Source organism: Crassostrea angulata, chromosome 6 (assembly GCF_025612915.1).
Source record: "Crassostrea angulata isolate pt1a10 chromosome 6, ASM2561291v2, whole genome shotgun sequence".
In the NCBI taxonomy this organism is placed as follows: Eukaryota; Metazoa; Mollusca; class Bivalvia; order Ostreida; family Ostreidae; genus Magallana; species Magallana angulata.
In genome coordinates this window covers 25016408-25042919 of record NC_069116.1, presented here as the reverse complement: position 1 = coordinate 25042919, position 26512 = coordinate 25016408, and the positions used below count along the sequence as shown (strand labels likewise).

At 32.8% G+C, this 26512-nt stretch overlaps 3 protein-coding genes and 1 pseudogene across 3 annotated transcripts in view; 2 read left to right on the top strand and 2 right to left on the bottom strand.

Annotated features, from left to right (window-relative positions):
* The window catches only part of LOC128190333 (ATP-dependent RNA helicase DDX1-like), a 118916-nt gene that overhangs the window by 76635 nt on the left and 15769 nt on the right, over nt 1-26512 (top strand). The gene's annotated exons all lie outside the window — the stretch shown is intronic.
* Nucleotides 3030-9528, bottom strand: LOC128190332 (uncharacterized). Its single transcript, XM_052862354.1, has 4 exons — nt 9379-9528; nt 7934-8053; nt 6315-6902; nt 3030-5606 (listed from the first exon to the last, which is right to left on the bottom strand). Exons 1-4 carry the CDS (start codon nt 9524-9526, stop codon nt 3784-3786), a joined length of 2679 nt encoding a protein of 892 aa, XP_052718314.1. The 5' UTR covers nt 9527-9528; the 3' UTR covers nt 3030-3783.
* LOC128190335 (putative per-hexamer repeat protein 5) lies at nt 9827-14030 on the top strand (annotated as a pseudogene).
* Nucleotides 17281-19672, bottom strand: LOC128190336 (cysteinyl leukotriene receptor 2-like). The gene is made up of 2 exons (XM_052862356.1): nt 18977-19672; nt 17281-18786 (listed from the first exon to the last, which is right to left on the bottom strand). Exon 2 carries the CDS (start codon nt 18556-18558, stop codon nt 17464-17466), a length of 1095 nt encoding a protein of 364 aa, XP_052718316.1. The 5' UTR covers nt 18559-18786; nt 18977-19672; the 3' UTR covers nt 17281-17463.

The following is a 26512-nucleotide window of genomic DNA, read 5'->3' as shown; positions in this document are numbered from 1 at the left end:
TAAGTACTCAGATCAGATTTCATTTGTTTTATCATTCTATTGATTCTGGAAATCTGTAGTTCATTGATGTTTTTATGTTGTTCTTAGATAATTTCTTATCGAACTTTTTGCACTTTCATACATTTTGCATTGTCACTTGTTATAATCCTCACTGAGAGGAAGACTAGGGGAGCTTATGCTATACCCCCGGTGTCATTTTTAGCGGCCAGACCTGGACTGCGTTTTAAAAAAGAACTTTTGACCTAGTCATAATTAAAAATATTTTCAGCCTCATGGAGTAATCTTTAATGAACAAAATTTTTATAAATTTCTATATCTACATGTATATCTATTTTGATTTCCATAATTACATTTTACAGCCTTTATAGTAGAGCATTGGATAGATAGTGATCAATAAGCATTCATTAATTCGGTTGTAAGTCATAAGTTCTTTTGAAAAATTCATCCTAGGTTAAAGATTTTGGAGCAGGTTCTGTATGTAAGTTATTACTTGTCCTTCCTTCACCAACTGGCATGACTGGTGCATCTGGGCATACTTATAGACTTAACAAACTTGGATGCTGAATCTAGGTCATGAATTTCAGTTGATGCTAAGTTTTATAAAGGTTTTTGGAGCAGGTTAAAGTTTTTGGAGCAGGTAGTCTTTGATGGCCATTTCTAAATTATTACTGGTCCTAACTAGAATAAACATGCATGGATGGTGTATCTTAGGATACCTATGCCCTTGACTTGCTTCGATGCTTAATCTGAGCTACAGGTTTTGGATGCTAAAAAAGGTTAAGGTTTTTTGAGCAGATTAACTTTTTTGGAGCAGGTGTTCTTTTTAAAATGACTTATCTAAGTTATTTCTGGTCTTAGTTTTACTTAACTTGCATTGACAGTGCATCATTATATGATACAATATTGTATGATAAATTACAACATTGAATCATTTGTTTTATATTTTATCTCATTATATTGTATTTTATTACACAAATACAATATTCCATTACATCATATAATTTTGTAACATAATAGTTTTTGATATGATATTGTATTATATGATATTGTATGACACAAAATTGTATCATATGCTATGATACAGTATTTTATCATATGATACAATATTATGTAATTTATGAAAGTATCATATGCTATTTGATTTTGCATCATATGATTTTTTTTTATTATAATATATCCTATGTATCATATGATATATCATACGATATAATTAATATTGTGTATTATGATGAATGGTGTATCATATGATACACTTTTAAAATTGTAAATGATAACACAGTACAATCTATCATGGCATTCCATATGTGATGCTTTTTACACATATAAATATATAATAAAGGTGGTCTCAAAAAGATGATGCCTTGTCCCAGTGAGTTCTATAATTCTTTATTACCTATGTTTTAATTCAGCTAGCACTTAAGATTATATTTGGTTTTTATTCAATGGTGTCCACTTTATAAGCAAGTTTTGTTTACCATTAATGTTACCTCACAGACATACATAACCTTATATAGGAAAAAGATATGGAACTTTTTACTTTGAAATCCTTAATACTACAGCTAAGATCTGTTATATCAAGTATTTACAACATAGCTCACTTCATTGTCACATTTAAATATCTCCAAATCGAATGAGATATTTGGCAGATCTAATTGTTTGAGCTGTTACTCTCTGCTATTGAAAACTGGTAATTAGCTTAAGCCCCTTTCACAATTGGCACACGACCATTTTTGAGCTTCGCACGAGCTCTTGCATACGTTGCACGAGCCCTCGCTTACGTTGCACAAGCTCTCGCATTTGTTGCATACGCTTTACTGGTCGCATCAAGTCTCCTCTAATAATGTGTACATGCACACTATTCAGACGCGACCAATCGCGATCCAAATTTATCGCAGTGCAACGCACAAACATTAGTACAAACGTTTTACAACGTTTTGTGTACTCGTACACGATTTATAAAGATCGTAAGATAAATCGCTTGTGTTTATGCGTCTGTTTTGCAACTGTGAGACTGTTGCTCAATGTGTCTTATGTAATCTTGCAACATTTTACTATCATTGCATGAATTATCAGCCTCAATATGCCATGCTTGGCTACAAGTATATATACCCTGTTTCATATATTATCTGTTTAAGAACAAAATTTACAATATACATTTATTGCATAATGGTGAAGGAAATACATGTATGAAGATTTATTTCCTTAAGAAAAATCATATTTCCCGAGGGCTTCGCCTGAAAAAAAATTGTTTTTTTTCTGGGGAATAAATCTTCCTATTCTCTGAACATTAATGCAATAAATGTTTTATTATACCAAGCAACATATGATTACACAAAATACGTTGATTTCTAATGATGTTTGACTTTTCAACAGTCGCAACATTAACGTCGTGATTGTTTGATTTTCCATGTAACTCTCTCACTTTTCTTTTATAAATCATAGTTAAGTTGGTTCTGAGATATAAAGAGAATCATAATAATTAAATATTTTTGATTTGATCATATTTGTCTACATCAAATGCTCATATCGGCTTTTTCATTCTCATGACATTGCCCTGTCACATGACTTTCTAAACCAATCAGATAAAATAGAATAATTATATTGAGGTATAGGGCCTAATGATAAATACTGCTGCAAATCTGTATTTTTCTCGCTTTCAACTATGTCTACTGAATATGGGCGGTGTATCCCCTGCGAAATGATATTCATGACTTTAAGAATCTTTATGAGTTGTTCATAATTGTTCTTGAACGGTTCATAAAAGATTCATAACAGCTTCATAAAAGGAGTTCATGAATTAAATTCATGAACACATTCATAATTCACAGTTCATGAACAATGACGAATCTTTATGAACATGAATTGATAAAAATTACTTTAAGTCTATTATTTTTGACTGTCACAATTTTTATGAAGATTTAAATTAAAAAAAAAATTATGAGATTTCTCCAAATTTTAAAAATAACACATTCATGAACATTCATGATTATTCATGACTCAATATGATTCAGCGGAATAATTAAATCAGGTTTAAATTATTGATTACATTTTTAATACTCAACATTGACAAGTGCTAAAACTTAACATTTCTCATATTAAAAGTTCACATTGGTTGCTTACATCAAAGATGACTAAAGTATATAATATCTATTGGATGCAGATAATTTGTCAAAAAAATATGAAATCATATGTTTAAATGTTCTGATGACGACTGCCACTGGTCGAAATCAGTAAACCAAATAAATTTAAACTGCATTCCTGCGAAGTGTTGATCCAACCGTCCACTGTTTGTTTCTTTAAGTTTAAAAGGATATAAAAACAAAAATAATTTTCTTGCATGTCAACATAATCTAGTTATATCTGAACAATAATGTAAAAATTGTAACAAATTCACTTCATTCTGTTATCATTATACATGTACATATAAAGTGATACCATATTTTGATTCATAAATAAGTGTAATTTCTAGAAGAAACTTCAAAAATGGCTTAAATCTGTGTTCTTCTTAAGCATAACACTTTGAGCAAAAAACAAGAATACATCATGTTTATATTAAATTTTAGTTTGGATATTGAGTAATTATGCGTGGTTAACTTTTAAATATGTAAATCTAATCCATTTCCTAATCACATGTACATGAATTGGGACATAATAATTCATACAAAAATATCCAAGACATTATATTCTGTCTACTTAGTCCTTTTATACACACCGAATAGGCCATACAATGTACATGCATTATGTAAATAACTGTCAGATCTACAAAATGGTTTTGTTTCTGCGTCACTTGAAAATAGCATGTCCATGGGAATTTGGTGCTATAACAACAAATTTTTGTATATTAACATCTTTTACATCGATAAACCAAACATTGTCTAATAGATGATCAGCCAAAATCAAATCATATGTATCGACTGTAGTTGCAATTTGGAAATGTTTGCCAGCATAGGAGAATCCCAAACTCCATGGTTGTAGCTGTAATGGTTGCACAAACGCAAATACTAGCCTTGTCTGTACATGTAAGACATAATAAATGACAAACACAAATTTGTTGTGTTTTGTAATGTACACATGACAACATCTCCTCTTCATTCGAGTGTAACTGTCAGAGTACATCTTTTTGCCATCAAGTTGGATTCTGTCAACTTTCTTGATTTCGGAAACTTCCTCTAGATTTGAATCCAAAATATTCAAAATGATATCTTTGTGGTGTTCATCAGAAATCTGTTGTATTGCACCAGCAATTTCACAGTTCATCATTCTTTTCAACTTCCAATTTCTTCTTTCTTTTCCAGAAGTATTCAAATGAAGACTATTTCGCAGTAGAGTCTGAGCTTCTTTAATTTTCATAATTTGATGAGTCACATTACCCGTGCCATGTACTGCTTTTGTTAACATAGAGTTGCAATCCTCAAAAGGGAAACAACTCCACGCCCAAAGAGGACCCATCATACGAACATAGTATGTGTAATGTGTTCCTATGTTATGTACATTTAGCCCACATGTTCCTTCAGGGTATAACGTGCAAAATTGTCTGTAAAATATCTTTAAGACAGTTTCTGCCCTTTCCAGATCTTCTTCTGTTATGTGGTCTTTTAAAAGTAAGTAAACTCCTTCGGAAAGAAGAGCAAAATGCTCCAAAAAGATATCTGGTAGGATTCCCTGCAGGCACGGAACAGCATAATATAATAGCCAAGCTTGTAATTCAGTTGCCTTAAAATGATTATAATTTTTTTCTAGGTCTCTTGGTAACCTTTCCATGTATTGGGGTGGTTGTATTCCAATCATTCGTTTTGATATTGTTTTCAAACTTTTCCCTACAAAATAGGGTTTTTTACTTTCTGTTGGAGATAACCATTTATGCAATAAAGATTTTGTTACCCCTAGCAATGCACCATGCATATAATCTGGGGGACAACCTGCTACAATATCAAAATCTTTAAGGTTGAGCAATGCTGATTCACCTTTAAATCCTTTTATGCGGTTGGCACTGGTACCGTTTCTCATACATATGGTAACTGTCTCTTGATTTCGTTTAGGACAAGGATTTTCTCTGTAAGGGAAACTTCTGCAATGCCCTTTACCCTGTTTCACTATTTTTCCTGATTCTTCACATGTAATACAGGAATCGCTGCCATTATACTGTGTCATGTTTAAAAGGGATGATTTAGCAGGCAGGTCATAGGTCCCACACAACACTTTCAATTTCACATTGGTCTCTATGTCATCCAGATCAATTACAATACCATTTTCATACAGATCATTAAACATAGCACACAGAGGTTCTAAATACTGCTGCATAGGTGGCTTTCCCTTGCCTTGCCAAATTCCTGCTAGAATTATGTTCTCCCTTGCAAATCTGAGACTTGGAGTCATTTCATTTATAGCTACAAAAACAGGCCAAAGTTGTATTTTAGATGATGAATAAAGGCTCAGTCCATCTGTGTTTATCAGTGCTGTTAAATTGTTGTTTTTATCTAAAAAATTTCCTTCAGCTGTTAATGTCTTGTAAACATGGCCATCCGTTAAATCCGTCAAAATGAATGGGGTTTTCAAGTGCCTTTCTGTAAGTCTTTCTTTGTTTTCTTTTATGTCATCCCAAATTCCTTCAAATAAAATTAAAATTAGTCATAAATATAAAATGATGTCAATTTTTTTGTTGGCATGTGAATACAATGTAAGGTTATCTATTAAAAAAATGGAGCATAAATTGAAATCATGGAAATAGGTAGTTGGTTACCAACATTGAATTTCTAAAAATCATTGAAATGCATTAACAAGCTTAAGGCATAAGCGTTAATTGATAGAACAATGAAGTATAATAAATATATATATATATATATATATATATATATATATATATAACAAGCACAAACATTGCAATAACTCTCAAATTTACATATACCTGCCCATAGTGAATGATAAAGATATATATAAAGCACAGAGAAATTCACTTTTGTTGGAGCTCCACCATCCGCCCCGACCGAGGCTTGAACTCACGACTTCTGGAACCCATTCTCCTAGCAGTGAGCGGCCACCGCGCTCCCCACTCAGCTACCTAGGCAAGACAAAATCTTGCTTTCGATAACGAACGGAACCTAGCGCGCTGGCCGCGCACTACACAGTCGCTTGAGATACAGGTGGAATACAGTTAAACGACAATCTGAGAGGATCTCAGATTATATATATATATATATTAAATATGAATCTTGTGCCATTGGCCATAAAATTTTAATAATTGGTTCTCATGGCAATATCGGTATTTTAAATTTTATGTAATAAATAAATCATTATAAATGATTACACTTTCATACCTGGAGACTGCAATAAATTCTTTAACTGTGTTTTCATGTTGGCAAATACAAAGCTAGCACGAGGAAGTTGTGATCCATTCATCCCATGTTTATATCGAGGACCATCACACTGTCTGCACTGCGTAATTTCTGGATTCTCAGGGAAAATGTTGAAACACTTTTCACAGTAATGTACTTCATGTGCATAATCTGCATTCAGATGTTTCCACAAATTATCATACTGTAGTTCTTGTAATGGTTTGCAGTCTGGAAATGCTTTCTTCATAGTTATTAAAACATCCTTACTTGAACTAGCAGAAAAATTGTTCCTTAAGAAACAAGATAACATCATCATTTCAACATCTTCATAGTCAACAACTGGTGTGTCTTTAAATTCATCAGCATCACAAGAAAATGTGGAGTCTGAATCTGAAGAACTTGAAAATTCCTTTTCGTCCAATGAGGAGACAGAGTCATCTTCATGATCATCAACACTGGAAAAATCTTCATCAGTGCTATCTCCATCATTCATACATAACAAACTGTCTTCTCCGTCATTTTTCCATGTTTTGTTGTTATCCTCCGTCTGGAAAATATCTGCCTGGACCTCTAAATATTTGATATAGAATTCCATATAACAACTATATTTGTACAATACTGCATGAATTCTTTTTTTTTTTTTAATCATGTTAATCTCTGAATCAAATATTCATCTTCTTTTATAGAATTTTAATCAGTTATCGTGAAGATAAAATTACTCGGATTACAGTGATTTTTTTCGGTTCAAATTACCACAGAAATAAGGTGGCCTAAGCGATTTTCTCCCAATTTTAAACTTTTTTCCCCCGAATTTGAATTTCAAGAAAATTTGATGTTCAAGTTTCCCAAAAGGAAAGCAAAAGTAAAATTTGCAACATTACTTTTCATAAAATTTGATAAAATTAAAAAACAAAACACCAATAAATCAAATGTTTTTATGGGGTTTTTGCACAGGTACTTGTTTCATGAAAAATGAAAAAAAAATCCCTATAGTATAATAATGATACAAGGTATCAAACTCTTAATGAGGTAAATGATAAAATAAAATATCACAAAATAAATGTTTTGTTAAAAAATGATTTGAAATTATCTGGTAATTTTTTTTATCCAATCAAAATCTGAATTATAAATATCATCATTATATTTCGAGTTTACCATGTTTGGACACAGTTTACGCACATTAGTAAACAATAAAAGCTTGCTATATATGGTTGTTTAGATAATTTAATGTAGAAGAAAATAGTACTAAACAGTTATATATTGCATTTCGCATAAAATCGAAAATGACTGCAAAACACAGGAGGGGTATTTTACCTCATTCTGAGTTAGACACCTTCTGTTATTATTATACTTTAGGGTAATTTTTTTTTCATAAATAAGTGCCTGTGGTTTATTTGCTTTTTTTCCATTGTAATCTAATATGATTCTGAATCAGGTTTCTCAATTGAAGAGAAACATTGCTAATTTTTCCTAATCCAAAAGGAGGGGGTGGTGGTTTATATAAACAAAAAAAAAAAAACACTCGTATGCTAAATTGTTTTCCGTGCTCTCTAGTGTAGAGTCGTGCTCAATTTCTGACAGGGCAGGCATATTAAGCTTACCAGTATGAGTATCTCCATCCTCGTGTTCTTTGGTTTCACTCACACAACTAGCTGAATCTATCTCTTGTTTGAAATGCTTGATACTGAGCGGATACCTTTTTTTACATCTTTTTAATGGGCCTGCAAAAAATGTTTCCATACATATATGATGTGAATAAAATTCAAAATTTGATACACATAGCTAATTCTGTCTATACAGAGATATTAATACAGCTAAATTACAGCATAACCCTTATAAGTACATATATAGCACTATAAATAGTATTAAACACTGTTTGTAAATTTATTGAACAATATGTTTTACTTGAATATTGCATCTGATTCAAGTTCAACTTCCCTTTCTAAAAATATAGGTGACTAACCAAACCCAAAATTGCCGGTGATGATCCCTGTTTACAGTCACGAAATTATTTATGTAATATTTAAAAAATAAATCACTTTTTAATGGTTATTTTTTAGATAAAACGCAGTCAAATCATTATCAAATCTGAAAAGACAAAGGGCTTTTAATTATGAAGGAATTGATAACGATTTGACTGTGTTTATACCAAAAATAACTCTTGCTCCGTATATCAAATAATAAATACACTCATGTTTTTTCTTCTCACTATATATTTCATTGAAAACCAACATTTTACAAAGAATTGTTATGAAGGAATCCCTCAACATATTTTAAAACAATATGGATTGATAAATTCAGAATTTCTCAAGCTTTTTGGCATAATATTTTAATATTTTTCCAACCCTCTGGTTGCTGAGATCTGACATTAACAATCCAGGGTGAAATTTTTCGGCTCGCACATTGCAAAAGATTTATAGTAAAATTCTAAAACAAATTTTTTGGGGGTTTTTGAAATATCACATTTTTTACAAATGAGTTGTCAAAAACTATTTCATTGTATGTCAAAAAAGTGCAAATTGAATCTGCTTATATCAATTTCTTCAAAATCTGACAAAAAAATAAGATGAGAAAACCTATTTAAAATAAGTCTTGTTTTCAATGAAATATACAGGGAAAAAGAAAAAAATTGACATACTTTTGGCATGTGAGTGTACAGTGTGATAATTGTAAGTGTTTATTGACAAAGACATCGACAACAAAAATGATTTATATATATATATACATACATGATGTGTATTTGTTTTCCTTTTTTCTTTGATGCCATCGTGTATTGATCATTTGTCGTGTTCGGTTGATTAACGTTATTTAAAACATCTAAATTTAGCTATTAACTAAATCAGTCGAGAAAAATTCCATTCACTGAGTAATGAATTAAGCAAAAAAAAAAATCATTGTTGCATCAATTCCTTTATCATCTAGCTATTTTGGTGTTTAATAATCAAAATTTTAAAGCACAATGATTTTATAGCTCTAGTCCATGCTAACCATGTGCAACCATACATCTAATCTATCTACCATATGTACCGATAAAAGAAAAACTTACTAATATCATGAGCGGAATTCTGGTGATACAATGCCGATCTCTTTGTTGTAAAATGCCTTCGGCATATCTTGCATTCAAATTTTCGTCTTCCATTGTGGTTTATTTCAAGTAAATTCTCACTTTTACAACTGGTTGAAAACTCCGCCATCTTCAAGTAGCAGGTACCATCGAAATTTGTAACAACGGCATTTCACACCCCGTGCTTTACTTTATCTAAAAGAAATTTTTGAAATCAAAAAATTCTTTTTGATAAAATTAAAAAAGGAACATATTTCAGTAAAATTAAATATAAAACAAACGAGAATAACAAATAACTTACACCAAAGTGACTTCGTCCCAATGCACCAAAGAAGTCGGGGAACGATTTGCAGAGCAACTTCGATGAAATGTTAGACTCGCCTTTTGATTGGATGGTTCCAGAAAATATTAAAGAAGCGGCAAGACATTCAAGATGGAGAAGAAATATGCACTTATCGAATGGGAAGACGAGTATGTCAGTATTATTGATGTTGTTACTATTGTTCACCCCCGTAAAGAGGTATCACACTACAGAGAAGGAGAGGTGGTGAAAGCAAAATTCAAAGGAGCGGTGTATGAAGCGATTATCTGCGAAATAAGTGGTAAGTTCAAAGCGCCACGTCCTTCTGTTTTAAAGTCGAATTCCTGAGCGCCGGTGTGCCCCACCCCTTCCCTCCGCGTTAAATTGTTGAAATTTTATTATACAAGTTCGCATACATTTTGATCGTATTTTCAAGCAATGTTTAGGTTCATTACTTCGTATGGGGGGGGGGGGGGGGGGGGGGGAGTTAGCTCAATTTTCAAGAAGGCAGCCATGTTTTTTCACTTCATGCCGCAATGTATTGTGGGTGAAATAAATTGCAAGCAAAGTCAAAGGAAAATTCAGTGACATAAACTATTGAATGTATGTAGCGATTTGAAATTCTTATGCAAATAGTAATATTCACACTATGTGCAGTTTTGCAGATGGTATAATGTTCTATGAATATCAAAGATTTGATTTTGATTAAAAACAAAGTAAACTTTGCTAGGCAGCTTTAATGGTTTTCAGTGACCTTGTCCGCAAGCACAATATATGCTGACTGACATTTTTTCAAACTTGTTAGGCCGTTATTTACACACAGTAATTTGTTGCAACTTTTTTTTTTTAAGAAAACAGAAAATACTTAGAGGATACAAAAAAGAGTAGTGTTTTGAAGCACAGATATTCTACAAGGCAAATTGGAGAAAAGGGTAGGTACATGTATAACAAGTAAATTTTAGATATGCATGACATTTTTCATAAACTTTTAAAGATATTCTATGAATGTTAATGATTATCGTAATATGCACTCCTCGTTTTAATTATCAAAAAAATATACCTACTATACTATAAACATTACTGTTATGTTTATAGTACAGCAGGTATGGGTTATTTTAACAATTAAGAGAGGGAGTGCCTATGATTATCGTTATATTTAGATAACTTGCGAACTCTTTCGAAGATCTATAAAAAAAAAGTGATGAATATTGCTATCCTGCTAACTTTTAGTTTTATGGGTCAAATGATTGCTCAGAGTGGGGATGTTGAATAACATATTTTACAGAGTACTGATAAATCTTTAAATACATATATATTTATCATATAACTTCCTATAGAATTACTGATCATACGACACATGTATAATTAATATTTTATATGTAAAACATCTTGGCAATTGATTGTATAATTCATAAATGTTTGAATGGGTGAACTACAGTTTCTATTTTTTACAGAATTTTCACTTTTAAGTGTAGAAATGTAACACAATAGTTATTTTAAATCAAATCATTCTGAACTTATTACATGCAGTCAAAGTACAGTAAAAGTTTTATAATGAACACGGATATAGCAAAATCTCAGATATAACAAATTTTTAGTCCCCATTTGAGTTTTTTGTTAAACTTTATAGAGCCAGCTCCAATTCGCAGTGTGAATGTCAGGATCACACCAAAAAAAACTGGTGTTGAAATTTCAACACCATCAACTCCAACCAAGGGAGCTATGAGACGACTAGCTACAGACGGCTCATCTACGCCCAGGGGTTCTACGACTGATACAGGAGGTGGCAAATCTCCCCCCAGGGGTTCTACGACTGGTGCAGGTGGTGGCATATCTCCCCCCAGGGGTTCTACGACTGGTGCAGGAGACGGCAAATCTACCCCCATGGGTTCTACGACGGTTGCAGGTGGCAGCATATCTTCCCCCAGGGGTTCTACAACTGTTGCAGGAGGCGGTAAATCTACCCCCAGGGGTTCTAAGACTGGTGCAGGTGACGGCATATCTTCCCCCAGGGGTTCTACAACTGGTGCAGGAGGCGGCAAATCTACTCCCAGGGGTTCTAAGACTGGTGCAGGTGACGGCATATCTTCCCCCAGGGGCGCTACAACTGGTGCAGGAGGTAGCATATCTTCCCCCAGGGGTTCTAAGACTGGTGCAGGTGGCGGAATATCTCCCCCCAGGGGTTCTACGACTGGTGCAGGTCGCGGCTTATCTTCCCCCAGGGGTGCTACGACTGGTGCCGAAGGTGGCTTATCTTCCCCCAGGGGTTCTATGACGGGTGCAGGTAGTGGCATATCTTCCCCCAGGGGTGCTACGACTGATGCAGGAAGTGGCTTGTCTTCCCCAAGGGATTCTTTGACTGGTGCAGGCGGTGGCACATCTGACAGTTTGTTAACATCAGGTTAGAAAAAATATTGAGTGTTTTCGGCTAAATAAATTTGATATTACAGCTCTCTGAGGCACGCATGCATCCATTTTGAGGTAGCTACATTCCAATTTTTATCATATATGTGATAAAAAAAAAGTTGTCGATGTCCTCGTTTTTTTTCATAGCCAAGAAATTGAATAACACTTTTGGTCATCATTTTCAAAATGTCAATTCAGGCTCGTTTAGAAATCACATTAAAAGATAATGCCCATGAAGTAAGGAAAGTTTATATGATAGAACAAAGATATTTATCGTTATTTAATAGAAAATTAAATCCCTCAATCATTTAGTACGTTTTCCGAGGGCTGGGCAATTATATCGATATTCCAATATATTGCAATAGACTCCTTAAAAAATATCGTATCGCAATACATTTTTTCTATACCGATATATTGACAATATTGATAACACTCAGAATTTAGCTTCTAAATTAAGTTTTCTTAATCATATTAAAAGAAAAAATAGCTTAATCTAATACAAAACAGAGACATTTTAGTACTTATTATAAATTTGTATTCTTAAAATGAAAATAAAATTTCTAAACAAAAATAATTATTTTTTATCATATATCTATAGTGAAAAGTACATTTTAAGACAATTAAACTTGAAATTTTTCTATTTTTTTCATACAAAAAATATTGCAATACATATCAATACAAATTAAAATATTGCAATATATCGCAATACAAAATTTCCAGCAAATACCCAGCCCTCTTTTTTTATCAATAAAAATGAATTTTAAAAAATGCCCCCTCGCATCTTTTTTTTTTTAGGAAAATGGTCTGAGAACCAGAGAATTAATTTTATGTAGCCTTAATAAATATTTTTTTTTACTGTGGAATTTAAAAATATATTGCAAAATTTGTGTATTGAATAAACTAATAGAGTTTGAAAATACTGGTATAATTTTCGTTTTATTTTTCAAAAGCATATGTGGTTTAAAAGATATTTGATTGCCTAAGTAAGTAATTAGTAAGTGAAACTAAGTCACTTTTTAAATACATTGTATTTATTTTTTACACAGACGATGAGAACCAAGAGTTTGATAATTTCAGTATCCAGGGAAACATGGAAATGTCCATCAAAAAGAGCAGGTAATTCCCTTTACAATTTGGTCTTTTAACTCTACTTTGTACCCCCTTCATTCTGAAAAAGTAAAATATAACGTTCTTTAAGGTATTCAATATATAAAGACCATATTTTGTATCAGATAAATATATCCAAATTAAGTGGTAGGGCCTTTTATAATTCTTGGTATCATTTTAAAGCGTTATTAAAATAAAAATGATTCACGCTTAAAAATATTATATTTGGGTTAGTCATTCGATTAGCTAATTATGTATGAATATTAAACCTGTTTTACATCGTATAGAATTGTAACATAATCTCCTTCATATTATACATTGAATACCTTATATTATATTGACCTATAATGTTTTGATTTTATTATATTCCATTAGGGAAAAGAGAAAACTGGAGCGCCTGGAAAAGGAAGTTGACATTTTGAAGAAGGATATTAAAAAACTTAAAAAGAAGGTCCATAAACTGGAAAATAAACAAGCCTCGGAAAACCAATCAGATGCAGGCGAATTACAGTTGAGTGGGTTAAATTTGAAAAAGTACAATCTAAAGAATGCTGTGAACGGAATGTTCAATGCTCAACAAGCTCTCAATTATGCATTAAGAGAACTTTTTTCATTGGAGGAAATCCGAAATTCCTCAATATCTGGGAAAAAAACTGTGAAGTGTGGAGAGGATGGACCCAGACCTCCTCTTGATCAGGAGAAGTTTAGACTGTTGGAGGAAATTATTCATGAGAAGTTTCCATCATTTACTCGAAAAGAATTTCGAGAGAAAATCCAAAATATTCAAAAAGTAGAAAGGAAAAAAATTGCCTCCGATAGCCAGTTGTAGGTTAAGGCTATGCACATAACCGGTACATTTTGTAATCATTAAGGAGGCTGGGGGGGGGGGGGGGGGGTCATACCATAAAATTTTAATTAACCACCAGATTTTGCTGAAATTTATAGACATGATTATTGAAGCTGTTAACAATCATTTGGTAAAGAAAAAAGTCGGGTTTTTTTTTATATCATTTCCTTATATCTTTACATTGTGCTCTTCTTTTAAAGGAGACCAAAATAGTATAAAAATGGCAGCAACCCCCGAGCCTCCTAAACAATTGTATTTAGTTTCTCTGACAATTTTGTTTGACACTCGAGAGCTTGAATTATCGTGTAACATTGTTGAAAGCAATAACATGTGAATTTTAAGTATAAGATTCCAGTCAGATGCACTGTGAGTTGTCCAACATTGAAATTGAGGCTTATTGTTAATGTTACTGTATGACTGCATGATTTAATTACTCAGTGATAATTGATTTTTGATCTTAAGGCTTAAAACCCATTGCCATAAATGTAGATTTATATGAAAGTGTGAACTTCTTCATGAATTTCAAGAACATTTAAGACTTGGTTCATTCACCTTCAAGAACATTCATGAATGTTAGTGATCATTTATAACCATGCTTATTCTTGAATGTTCATGTATTCTGCATGATTTTAAAAATGCCTTTTCTGTTGTGAAATTTGTTCATGAATAACCTGCTTTTCATGAATATTCTTGAACTTTGTTTTCATGAATAAAATTCCAATCATCATGATGTCCAGTTTGTAAGTTCATCGGATCTTCATGAACATTTCATGAACCGATTCAGGAATATGATTCATGAACATTTCTTAATGATTCATGAATTATTCCTGACACTCTCGCAGGGGATATACCCCCTCTGACTCGCACGATCATTCATACCATTAAAAGCATAATCGAACGTCCAATCACATTTGGCGCACGTTCAATCATCCGATCACCTAGTCTCTCGCGCGTTCCTATCTTATTATCTTTCAACAGTTGCTTTCATTGTACAACAGTCGCATACAGATGCAAGATATATTGCAAGATTCAATGCGTTTACATCGCACAATGCTCGCTTAGATCGTGCGAAATTCGTACGAATACTTTTTCATATGCCAATATTTCGGCAACAATTAACAATTCATATCTAATTTTTTCGGTCGCACGAATATTTGGTCGCTTCTGCTTTTGCGCCAATTGTGAAAGGGGCTTTATAAAAATTTACTGATTATGTGAGTTTTTGCCAGTTTATTGAGCTATTTTTATTATACAAAAGCTTTTTTTTTTACCTGTACAAACTTTAAAATGATTCTGCATGTCAATCAGTTTGAAACAATAATAGCGCCCAGTTTGATTGACATGATCGTCTGAGCGTGATCTGACTAGGTCTGTGGAACTCTGTTTACTAGCAAATAACAATATAATCTTTGTTATCTTCCATGAAGTATTTAAAGGGGAAAATAAGAATTTGAATTTTAATACTATCGAAATTGATAATGAAAATTAATCATTTAGTAACCTTGAAATTTGACAATTTATATTTGAATTTGGATGACATAATTTCCACAAAGATGAGCAGCTCCAAAATGTATCAAATTTTCTTTTTAAAACAAACTTATGAGCTATTAAAGCTTTATTTACTGGTAAAATAGGCAATTGGGACTTGGCGCATGAGTTCTGAAACAACTCCATTGTCATAGAAACATGACTGTCTTTGCATTCCGAATTTTATTGTTCGCATGGTTTTCTTAACATACTTTATTGTTAAGTGCTAAACACAGTGTACTACTCTATATTTTTAAAGCAGAGTTAATTTACTTCAATTATTCACTTGTGCTTTATGCATGTGAGTTAAGAGAAAATTTGGACTACAGGCTTCAATTGAGAATGTACAGTCAAACTGTTAGATTGGATAAATTCTATATAAAAGCGCACTTCATAGGGACATATAGACTAATAAGATATTCCAACCAATACCAATTCTGATTAGTAATTATTTATTTCCTGTATATTAATTTGCTTCCTGTGAATATAGCAGTAATCATGACCGCAAGTAGAGTGCAAGCCCCGGAGGCTTTCACACGTACCTCTAAAAAATAAGCCCTGCCCCACCTGAAGTTTACCACCCTGTAAAATTTTTCAGCCTTGAAGGCATTTTTAATAGTCAACTAAAATTTGTGAGTCAGTTGTTGGGTTATAAGTAAGATACAGAGCTCACAGTTCTTTAATATATAAACAAAGTTCATGTCATGTTTTTGTTAACATTTTGCAAATTCTAGGTTAAGACTAAAAATGAATTTGATTAACGCTAGGAACTGTTTATTTTATGTTCATAACAAATTAGCAGATTAAAAAACATAGCTTGAAAAAGAACTTTTCCTGGTGTTTTGAACCAATGTTAACAATTAAAACAAAAAACATTACAAGAGCCTGTTTACATAACAAAGAACTGTTGGCTTTGTATCTTGTTTTAACTCTAGACTGACACTTAAATTTAGGTTGATCTTGATCATTAGAAATGCATTACTAAAGCATTGTAAACATTATAAAAACAAAAAGAATAAAATTTAACCAAAATCATAGCCATGTCCCTTTAAGGTCAGGCCAATGAACCTGGAACTTAGATTATGCCCTATACAGATATTTAACATTGGCCTTGCAGATCAATGCTTATATAGTTAAATCAAATAACTGTTAGTAGATTTCTCGATTTTTCTAGCAGTTGAGTCCGCTGTGTTAACCACAGTGAGAGGTATTGTCAATAATGACGGTTTAGCATGTAGTTGTGACAATTGCCAATAAACATTAAATCTGTGGCTGAATCTCAGCATATTCCATGAGTTCTGATTTAAAGGTTTCACCTGACAAATGAGTCAAGAAATAATGAAGCTCCATGCAATTAAAGCTTTTGGTTCTTCTTCATCAAGTAGTTTGATTATTCTTCATACATCTTTTGATCATAGGTAAAAAACATTAATGACCATTTTTGTTGAGGAACTAAATTTTGATTGTAGCTATAAATTGATTTTGTATTGAAATATTTAGAAATAATTTGCTTTTCAATATTTTGAAGTAAACTTTGTACTGTCTTATAATGCTATCACATAAATTAATGCAACTTGCTCAGTCTCTGACATTATTGACAGAATCAAAGGAAAACTTGGGCTCATGAAAATGAAAATCGTTAGAAGTATTGGTGGATATCTGGAGGGGTGTACTTTACTCTCCTGCATAGAAAAACAAAAAACGGATATTGTTTAAAAATATTGTTTATTTATAGACAATATGTATCAGTCAACATTGAATGGAATAAGTAATGAGCATTTATATAGCAAAAACGTTTCAAGCACAAAAAATATTCAATGTCAAATCTGTCCTGTTAGAACACAGGGGCTCTGGAAAGCTTACTTACAGCTTGAATGCCTCAAAGTGGTGTGGTCTCGTTACAAGAGTCAGTTTCAAGGTGTGTACTTTGAGACCCAGTTTGTAGTTCATAGATTCTCCGGCGGTGTCTGCAACACAGAGAGCACAGCATATCCCATAGTTCCGCACGAAAGGTCCGGGAAAAGAAGAAACACATGAAAAAGATGATGGTCATGTTTAGCCATGCCATGTAGTGAGCTGTCAAGTTAGCTTTTGCAAGTTGTGTCACCAGTTCTTTGTCTTGTTGCCAAGATGGAGGATAGGTATGTTCTACAATGTTGATGATAGTGGCAGGCATTACAAGCAGGAAATAAAACATGGACGTGGCAAGTGTTGTGTAGGTAAAGAGCAGAGAATGGTGGTCCTGTGTTTGGTGGGATTTAAAAGGTCTCTTCAAACATATCCCAGTAAAAATCAACACATTAAAAATGAAAATCAGGGCTAATGGAATATAGGAGTAGAAACTTGCTGCTACCCAAGTCCAAATCACGGAATGAACATCATTTTCTGGATGGTAGGTGTAACAGCCATTATCCATAAGTTCAAAAGTCCACATGGCGTGAATGCTGATGACCACTAAACCAACAAAGATTATGATGGCCACAAACTTGGCCATGAAGAGAGTACACAAACTGGAGAACTGTTTTGGATGCCATATTACAATGTAACGGTCAATCATCATAGCAACCACAAACCAGATCCCAGAATAGGAAATGACTCTACTGATGAATTGCCACACTGGACAAAGCCAATCTGCCTTCTCATCTACAGATTTTTGGTTAAAAATCTTTGAAATCCACTCTGTCCCCAGAAAAAGGTAAAGCATCACCAATGAGCAACAGGCAAAAGCAGTGATGTAGAAACTTATAGAACACTGGCAGAGGTTTTTTCTTCTCATGACAAAGATTGTCAGACAATTTCCCACAGTTCCAAGGACAATAAGAACAGGTGGAAGGTACACTTGAAATAAAATTTCCAGAAATATGAGTTCTGACTCTGCACTTGAAATTTGGGGTTCATAATTCTGTTGAGATGTTTTCAGCTGAACATCAGCAGAGGATGAGGATGTGTTTGGCATTTTGGAGGAGTTGGTCATTTTCTATTCTTTCTTCGTCTAGTCTCCTAAATCCACAACTTCCGCATCAAATAAGCTTGTCATGAAAAAATTTCTGTTGCAGGAATTTTTTGATACAAGCTGTTAACAGAATGCCGATAAAGTGTTACAGTTATTGATTTCATGATTATTTTGTCTTTTTTTTTTCCTTTAAACTGTGGCAGTTCTAATCAGCAAAGAATATCCGCCGTCTTTAATTTTCTGGCTGACCTGATAAAGAAAAAAATGAAACTTGCTTTATTGAAGCTGAAATATACATTGCCTCAGTAAGCAGACGCAAGCTTCTAATTGATCCAATAGAAAATGAGAGAGAAAAAAGTTAACTTGCACATTCACTGAAAAAGGAAAATTGATTTAAGGATGGTGAAAAATTTACATGAGATTTCACCTTATTCCTCACCTGTATAATGTTCCAGCCCTAGTATTTCAGATTTTTTTATTGTGATGTTTTCTCCTTTTTTACTGCATTCAGCACCGGATATCTAATGGCAATAGTTCAATTAAACAGGCTGAATTAATCCCTTTTATAGCTCTCTGAATTGTGATGCCATAGATTAGATCCTCCTTTAACTGCAGGCAGTGTCTGCAACTATTTTGGAATAAATGGCAAATTTTTTCTCCCAATGTTACACATGAAAAATATTTTTAACAGAAATAAATGAAATGTAGCATTCTTGTCTTAAATGTTTCCATCAGTTGTGAAGCAGTTTTAATTCTCTCCTACGTCAGTCTTCTCAGGCATAAAACAAGGAATGTTAGTTGTTTCTTATGTCAAAAGTGAGTAGATTCAATAAAATATGAACCTGAGTCATGTCTCACAAAAAGTTAAGATTCAGCGAAGCTCATAAAAATTACAATTAAACTCCATGGAATATTGTCACATTTGTCTCACTGGGTGGCAAAAGCTTACTTAATTTTCATTGTAAGAAACCAGTGGTCCTGAAACATCATTAAAGGTTTAATCTTATAGATGAAATTGGGCTTTTTCCACCATTGTGATCTTTCTTGTTATCTTCACCAATGAGGATGTAAGTCAGTGAAGCTCACTTAAGACACAGAGTACATGACCACAGCACAAAAGTAACGAATCCAGCGAAGTGAGTTTCTGCATTGGAAGATGGGATTTATATAATTGATCTAGCTGTCAGTGATTATGTCGGGGAGTATTCACCATTATTTGATTGACAGGTACCAGGCAGCTGCGAGGAAAACCGATTTGTGTATAGTATTGAACAGAAATACCCATGAATGTTGTTGACTCCAGAGATTGGGAAAAGTTGCCACCTCTTTTTGGCACTGATATTATGGTGTTAGTGGGTGGTAGGTGTTGATATTTACTCTGCAAATATTGTTATATAACAGCCCACTCATTTACTATGCTTTAAATGCCGTGATTAGCATGGCAGGTACTCAGAATCCTTAAAAAGGGGAATAAAGGAAGCGATTATGGGATATCAAATCTGACTCTGCTAGTGAGAAAGTGTTAATAAGCCATGTTTAATTGAACAAGCATTTTGTTTCTTTATTTCAGTCCTCGATTTCTCGGGGGTTTTTTTGGTTTTTTTTGAAAAGGAATATTTTTTTGGTAGCAGGTCTGAGTATTTAAAAAGTCCTTGATTTTTTTTTATTTTATTTTATTTTTTTTGAAAAGGAAAATTTTTTTGGTAGCAGGTCTGAGTTTTTAAAATGTGGATAAATTTATTGTAAGCCATTTCTATTTTAATACTGGTATTTATGAAACACAGTGTTTTAATTTTCATACCTTAATTATGTTCATTTGTTACATTAAAAGTTTAAACTCAAAGATTTCTAAACTTATCTATAACAAACAAGTTTAGAAATCTTAGATTTTAAACTTTAAATGACCTAACACATTTTACATTCATTAGTACATTGATATTTTTTTTAATTTTTTTTTTTTTTTATTTTTGGGGGGGGGGGGGGGGGGGTAGGACCCTGCATGGTGATGAAGGAAAGCCTTAAATTAGTGGCAGATTGCTTTGAAATGGTTAAAGTATACTTATTCAAACTTGAAATTTGTAGAGATATTTTAGTACTAGAGTTGAAGAGATTTTATTGATTTCAATTAAGACAGGCATGCAACACGAAAGGTTGAGGTGAAATGAGGTAAATAAAATTGGTTTCAAACCATAAACTGTCAAAATGCATTACAGTTTGCTTTTGCAGTCTGCTTTTACTATTACTATATGTTCTGAAATTAGATACATCAAAGGCAGGCTTCCAGTGGTGGGTTCAATTTTACAGCACTTTCATTGCCTCTTTAAATCATGATTTCCTTGAGACAACAGTTTTGGCTTGTGGGATTCCATGTACATCTGTCCTGTTAAAGTTATAACTGAAAGTTTATCAGCTGCTTGCATTGTTGCTAAGTAATTTACACAACACGAAACCTTGTTGGCATCCATAAAATGTTCATAAAACTGATTATTCTTTTCTCTAGCTTTCCAAAAATATAGGATGTTAAAATTAACTGAAACTTTGTTTAGCTGTGTTATGTGTATGATAACAAATGCATAGTGTTCAATAGAGGAGGTGTATTAAACTTTATAAAGAATGACATTCAAAAAACCATTACAGCTCATAATCAGCTAATTTTATTAAATATGGAACAGGCGTGGATTCCCACACCTGCAAACACAATTATTTTGAGACAGTACGTACCTTTTTAATTTCATGATGAATTCTCCTTCAAGAAATTAATTGTTTCCCTAGTGTCATTATTTGCTGTTTTCAAAAAAATATTTATGAAGACACTGTGCAATTTGAATGCTCATAAGAATAGCTTGGATTTATATTTTAACAACTACAAAATTGCTCATGAGTAAAATCACTGCAGACTGTTTCCTTTTCTGTGAGGCATTGAAAATGAAAACATACTGTGTAGCATCGAGCAACAACTTCACAGTACACTGCATCAGTGTGGCTTAATAGTGACACAGGAGCACAAGATTGCTTACCTGTATCTTTAAAACCCATCTATATGACACTGAACCTGCGTGCAGGTATATGGATAGAATTGCCTTTATTTGACGTGAAAATATATTAATAAAAACAAATAAATAGAAATTGAAAAAAATGAAGCAAAGAAGATAAACATTTATATTGCGATTGTTTAGAAAATCAATTTTAAAGATAAGTGAAGAAATTGTTTTAATTTTACGCTAAGACACGCAATCCTTTTTCTGCACATCTGTAGTATTAAAACCAATCTTTGTTGATATTTAATCAAGTTGCTGTATAGTCCTTGTTGTTCAAGGGCATTCAACTTAAAGTACAATTGCCTGGGTGTACCATTTTTCATTGCACCATGCAATTTTCACCAATTTTCACATCTGTTCCACCTAAAATACTACAGGTTATGTGTATTATACTCTGAGATACTTCAAGATATTCTTGGTTTTCAAGATATTCTTAGTTTTTTACTCCCTAACATCTGCCATGTACATGCAATATACATCAGAAAAGTTTTCAATGAATTATAAATCTAAAAGGTCTTAGGCACTTTTTAGAAAAGTTTTCTGAAACTTAAAAGATAAGATGTTCTCGCAATAACTATTAATTATTAAGTATTTTTACAATATCTTTAATTAATGAAATATCTATTTCAAGCCCAAGCAAGATCTTCAAAGTATATGACATAACTAAGAATTTTTTAAAAGAATATTCATGATTTAATGTCATTAATCTCCTGCGTTGATGGGATTTAATTAGATAATTTGCAATGTTAGGACAGGAACGTCACGTGACAACAAAGTACATATGATGTCACAAAAATGCATCAAAAATAATTTTTAACAATGTTGTCAACATATGTTTTTGAAAATTTAAAGAAATACTCCAGGTCAAAGTATTTTTTGTTGATTAAAAAAATATTGTTTTTCCGCCGTATTTTATCTCCAGGACACCTTAACTTTGCTGCACATTGTTAATTGATATCTTTTTTGTAATTTTGATGTTCACTTTGCATGGATTATATCTTTTTACCATACTATTATTTTAAATAAGCTACATTGACATCAAATTATGACCTATTAACCTGTTAGAATGTTTACACAGAAAGGTCAATTATTTTGTTCTTCTGTATAGATTCATTTAAGGAAATATGTTTGCAAATGTAAACATGAACAATTCAATATAATTGGACATCATGGGATGCTGTTTACGGAAGACTTTTTCTGTGTCGCTTTTCTGTAAATTATCACAAACTGTCTCAGGAAGACAGCTAGGTAGTAAATGAGGAGCACACAAAGGCTTCTATAAGTCTCTTTGTATTTTCTTCCTGCTTCATCAACTCATGAGGAAAGTCATCATTTCTGATCAGTTGTTATTTATACATGTACTAACCTAGAAAATTGTTTGCTAAAAACTTCTAGGATTCTTTAACTCTTATTTACTTCAATAAATAGGTGACATAACTAGGATAAATTATTTATGTCCTTACTGTCAACGTTATTTTAGAGTTATTTGCCCATTGGTTTCGATCATATTGCATTTGGGTTGTTAGAACGTCCACCCACTCCCCGGTTTTTGATCCACGCAACATATCGAAAATCATTAAGAGGATGGAAGTTGTAATTTTGATTAGATTGTAATTCTGCAGATTTTAAAATGAAAAACTTATTATTGACAATATTTAAATGAGCTTCTCTGGCAACATCTGAGAATATTATGTTGGTAAGGTAAGCAGTTAGAATGTGCTTTAATATTATACCAGTAGTTACTCTGTATTATCGCATTCATTTTAAAATAATAAGACTGGATCTTGACGCTTCTTTAATATGAATTCCTGATGCAAAAAATCAATGTTGAAATAAAAAAAGATACCTAATTCCTTTTTGAATTGATAGAGTTTAAAGTCGACAATATGAAAGTTATTGATTGAGAGTAATATTACTGTAAAGTAGATCAGCTTGCTATAGTGGACAAAAAAATGCTATTTATTTCGATTATCTTTAAATGAAAAAGAGCTGGCAGGGTTAAAAAAAAAATCCCAAATGGAATGAAGAAGAAAAAAACACCATTAAATGATTTGGGCTCGTCTTCTTAATTAAAAAAAAAAGTGAACGATATGTCTGAGAGTAAAGGTCTTCCTTGTTCGTCATTGCTTCACTTTAAATTCTGTGTAATAGGTTTAACTTACTGGGGAGACATATAAATATAAGTGTGAGAGGATCAAGAAATACAGCAGGGAAATCAATTTTACGGATAAAATTGGGATGTGCAATAGAATGGAGCATTAAATTGTTTTAAAATTAGATCGTTAATTTTTAAGAGGGAAAACAGTAAAAGCTGCATGGACTTTCTTCAGACCTTTTACAGATTGGCAGTGTCACTGAAAAAGAAGGTACCACAATAAGGCTCAATAAATTGCCTTGTTTTCTGTTAGCTGGAGACGTGTGGGATTTAAGGCTTGAGATACTGGGTTAATGTGTTTTTGTGTGTTAGTTTTGGTGGTCTCTGTCTATATTATTGCCTTTGATAAATTGTTAGCATTACGTCAATTGTATATCATCAAGAAGAAAAATGATCCGAAGAATCGGACTGCTAATTTGAGACATTATACACATTGCAGTTGTTAGCTGAAATACATTTCTGCAGTGGCATCACTGCAGAAGGATTCATTTATTTGTTCAGTATGACAAATGATGGCAATGCTGCTATTTTAAAGAATTAATCCCTCATGTTTGAGAGACAGGTTATCAGATTTTTTGTTCAGTGTATTTTTAGAATGCATAAAACTTCTTATTTATTTAATTGTGTCTATAATTTCTGTGCAGATGCTGAAATACAAACACATTTTCTCCACATACAGGTGTATGATATATCTTCTGTTTGGCTCCTGACAGTTAGACTAGATCTACGCTTAACACAACTTCCAAGTGTTCACCCTGATAAATTTATAGAATAATTTGAAAATTATAAAATGATATGATATGAAATTTTCAACAATAGCACAGATTAAATGAAACAATCCTGGTTGAAATCATTATATATATAAACCTGTAATGAAACCTCAAAACAAGATATTACTGTTTTTCAACACATGCTTCATAATAATGGCAGCACACTTCAGATTTTGTGCAAAATACTGGTATATCTTATTTACATTAAACAGTATACATACTGTGAGGATGTGTGATTATGCATCCTGATGAACTTACATAAATCAACAGAACAAGTATGAAATTTTTAACAAAATATTTAATAACAAAATAAAATAAAATTAAACAGAAAATTCAATGAGAAAAACCAAACAAACAAAAATATACAAATTAAATAATAAAATGAAGGAAAAAGTCTATATAGTCAGCCCGGTTCCGGTGCACGTGGTGTTGAAGAACCCTCAGGTGAACACGTGGTTACAGTCAGGTTTAGGTATATCGGCAACCACCAGAACTAAATTGAAGTACATTTAGAAAGTTCACATACTGCACGGGTCTATCGAGGCTTCATTAGACGAAAGTTTTCCTTGGAAATGTAAATAACCCATGGCCTCGTCCACGCTGATTGGAGGTTTCTTTCAATAAACTCAATAAACAGAATATAAGTTTTCAAATGACACAAATTATATAAATATCAAACTTTCACAATGTTAAGTTAAAGCATGTATCTGCATTGACGATTATAAATTGGTAAAACTGCGAGGATCACCCTCAGGTATAAATTCATAAGTAGTTTAAGAGATGTGTCGAAAGGGCCGTCGTAGTTCACTCACTCACTGTAGAACAGCGGTCTCTATAAATTATCCCATGAAAATGGAAACGGCTACTCATAAATACAGGAGCCGGAAATATTTCAGCACCCAAGAACCCTCCTTCCCTGACAGGTATTGACAGGTATTGACGTTCTGTAGGGACGGGGAAATTTACAGCAAAACAAGGCAGAAAAGACCCTGATAAAATAAACAAAAAGAAAAACATACTACCAAAAACCTATTCAAACACGTGTGGTTAAAACGTACAAAAATGGTTGGTTTAAATACCTGATGTTTTTCTAAAACAGGCCCCTGAGCACTAGACGGGATGACGACCACGTCTATCGGCTGATGTTCCCGGGTACTACCCGTGCATACTTTTACCAACTATTTAAGGTATCAACGAGGGGCTCCCCACAGGATTGATATGTTACCACGGTAACCAAGGGTCAAAGGATTAAAACAAGGGGCTCTCCAAAGGATAAACCGGAAGGGTGAACCAAGGGGATTTATAATTATACACAACGAATTTTAGTTTGTTACACATACAAATTGGATATTTTCATTGGAATACTTGTAACAAGATTTTAAATTGTCATTACAAGACTCTGAGCGCGTGAGAGGAGATACACACTGAACCAAAGTTCTAATTAATTAAGTGTTCACGTAGTATTTATTAAGTAAAGGACTAATGTATTTGTTGATTATATGAAATAAACATGTACATTTGTCTGGCTGTTGAGTTGGCTGATTTTCATTTAATTCTCAATAGGTTAAGAACAATTTAGTGGTCTTGACCTCTGGTTGTGACCCCAGACCTGGGCCTTTGCTGGATATCATAACCACTTCTGATTAGGTTGAATCCCCCCCCCCCCCAGAGCTTTTGAATTGCTGTTGATTGTCTGTGGATATGATATGATATGATTCATTGAAAATTGAATTCAAAAATTATGTTAAAATAACTTTTCTATGAATTGCTGAAAAATTAAAACAATATTGAGTACGAAATTAACAGTAGGTTTAAGGTGAAGAGTACAACCTGTTGTAAAAACAATGCAGACACCAACAATCCAACTTTTTCTGCCATAGTCGTTCGGCAAATTTTAAGTATTTTTCATTTGATACTTTTATTAAAGACTCATTTAAAATTTAAATTTTAAAAAACTAAATCAATTTTCGTTTCAGCAAGTGCTTGATAAATTTGCCCCTTAACTGTTTGGG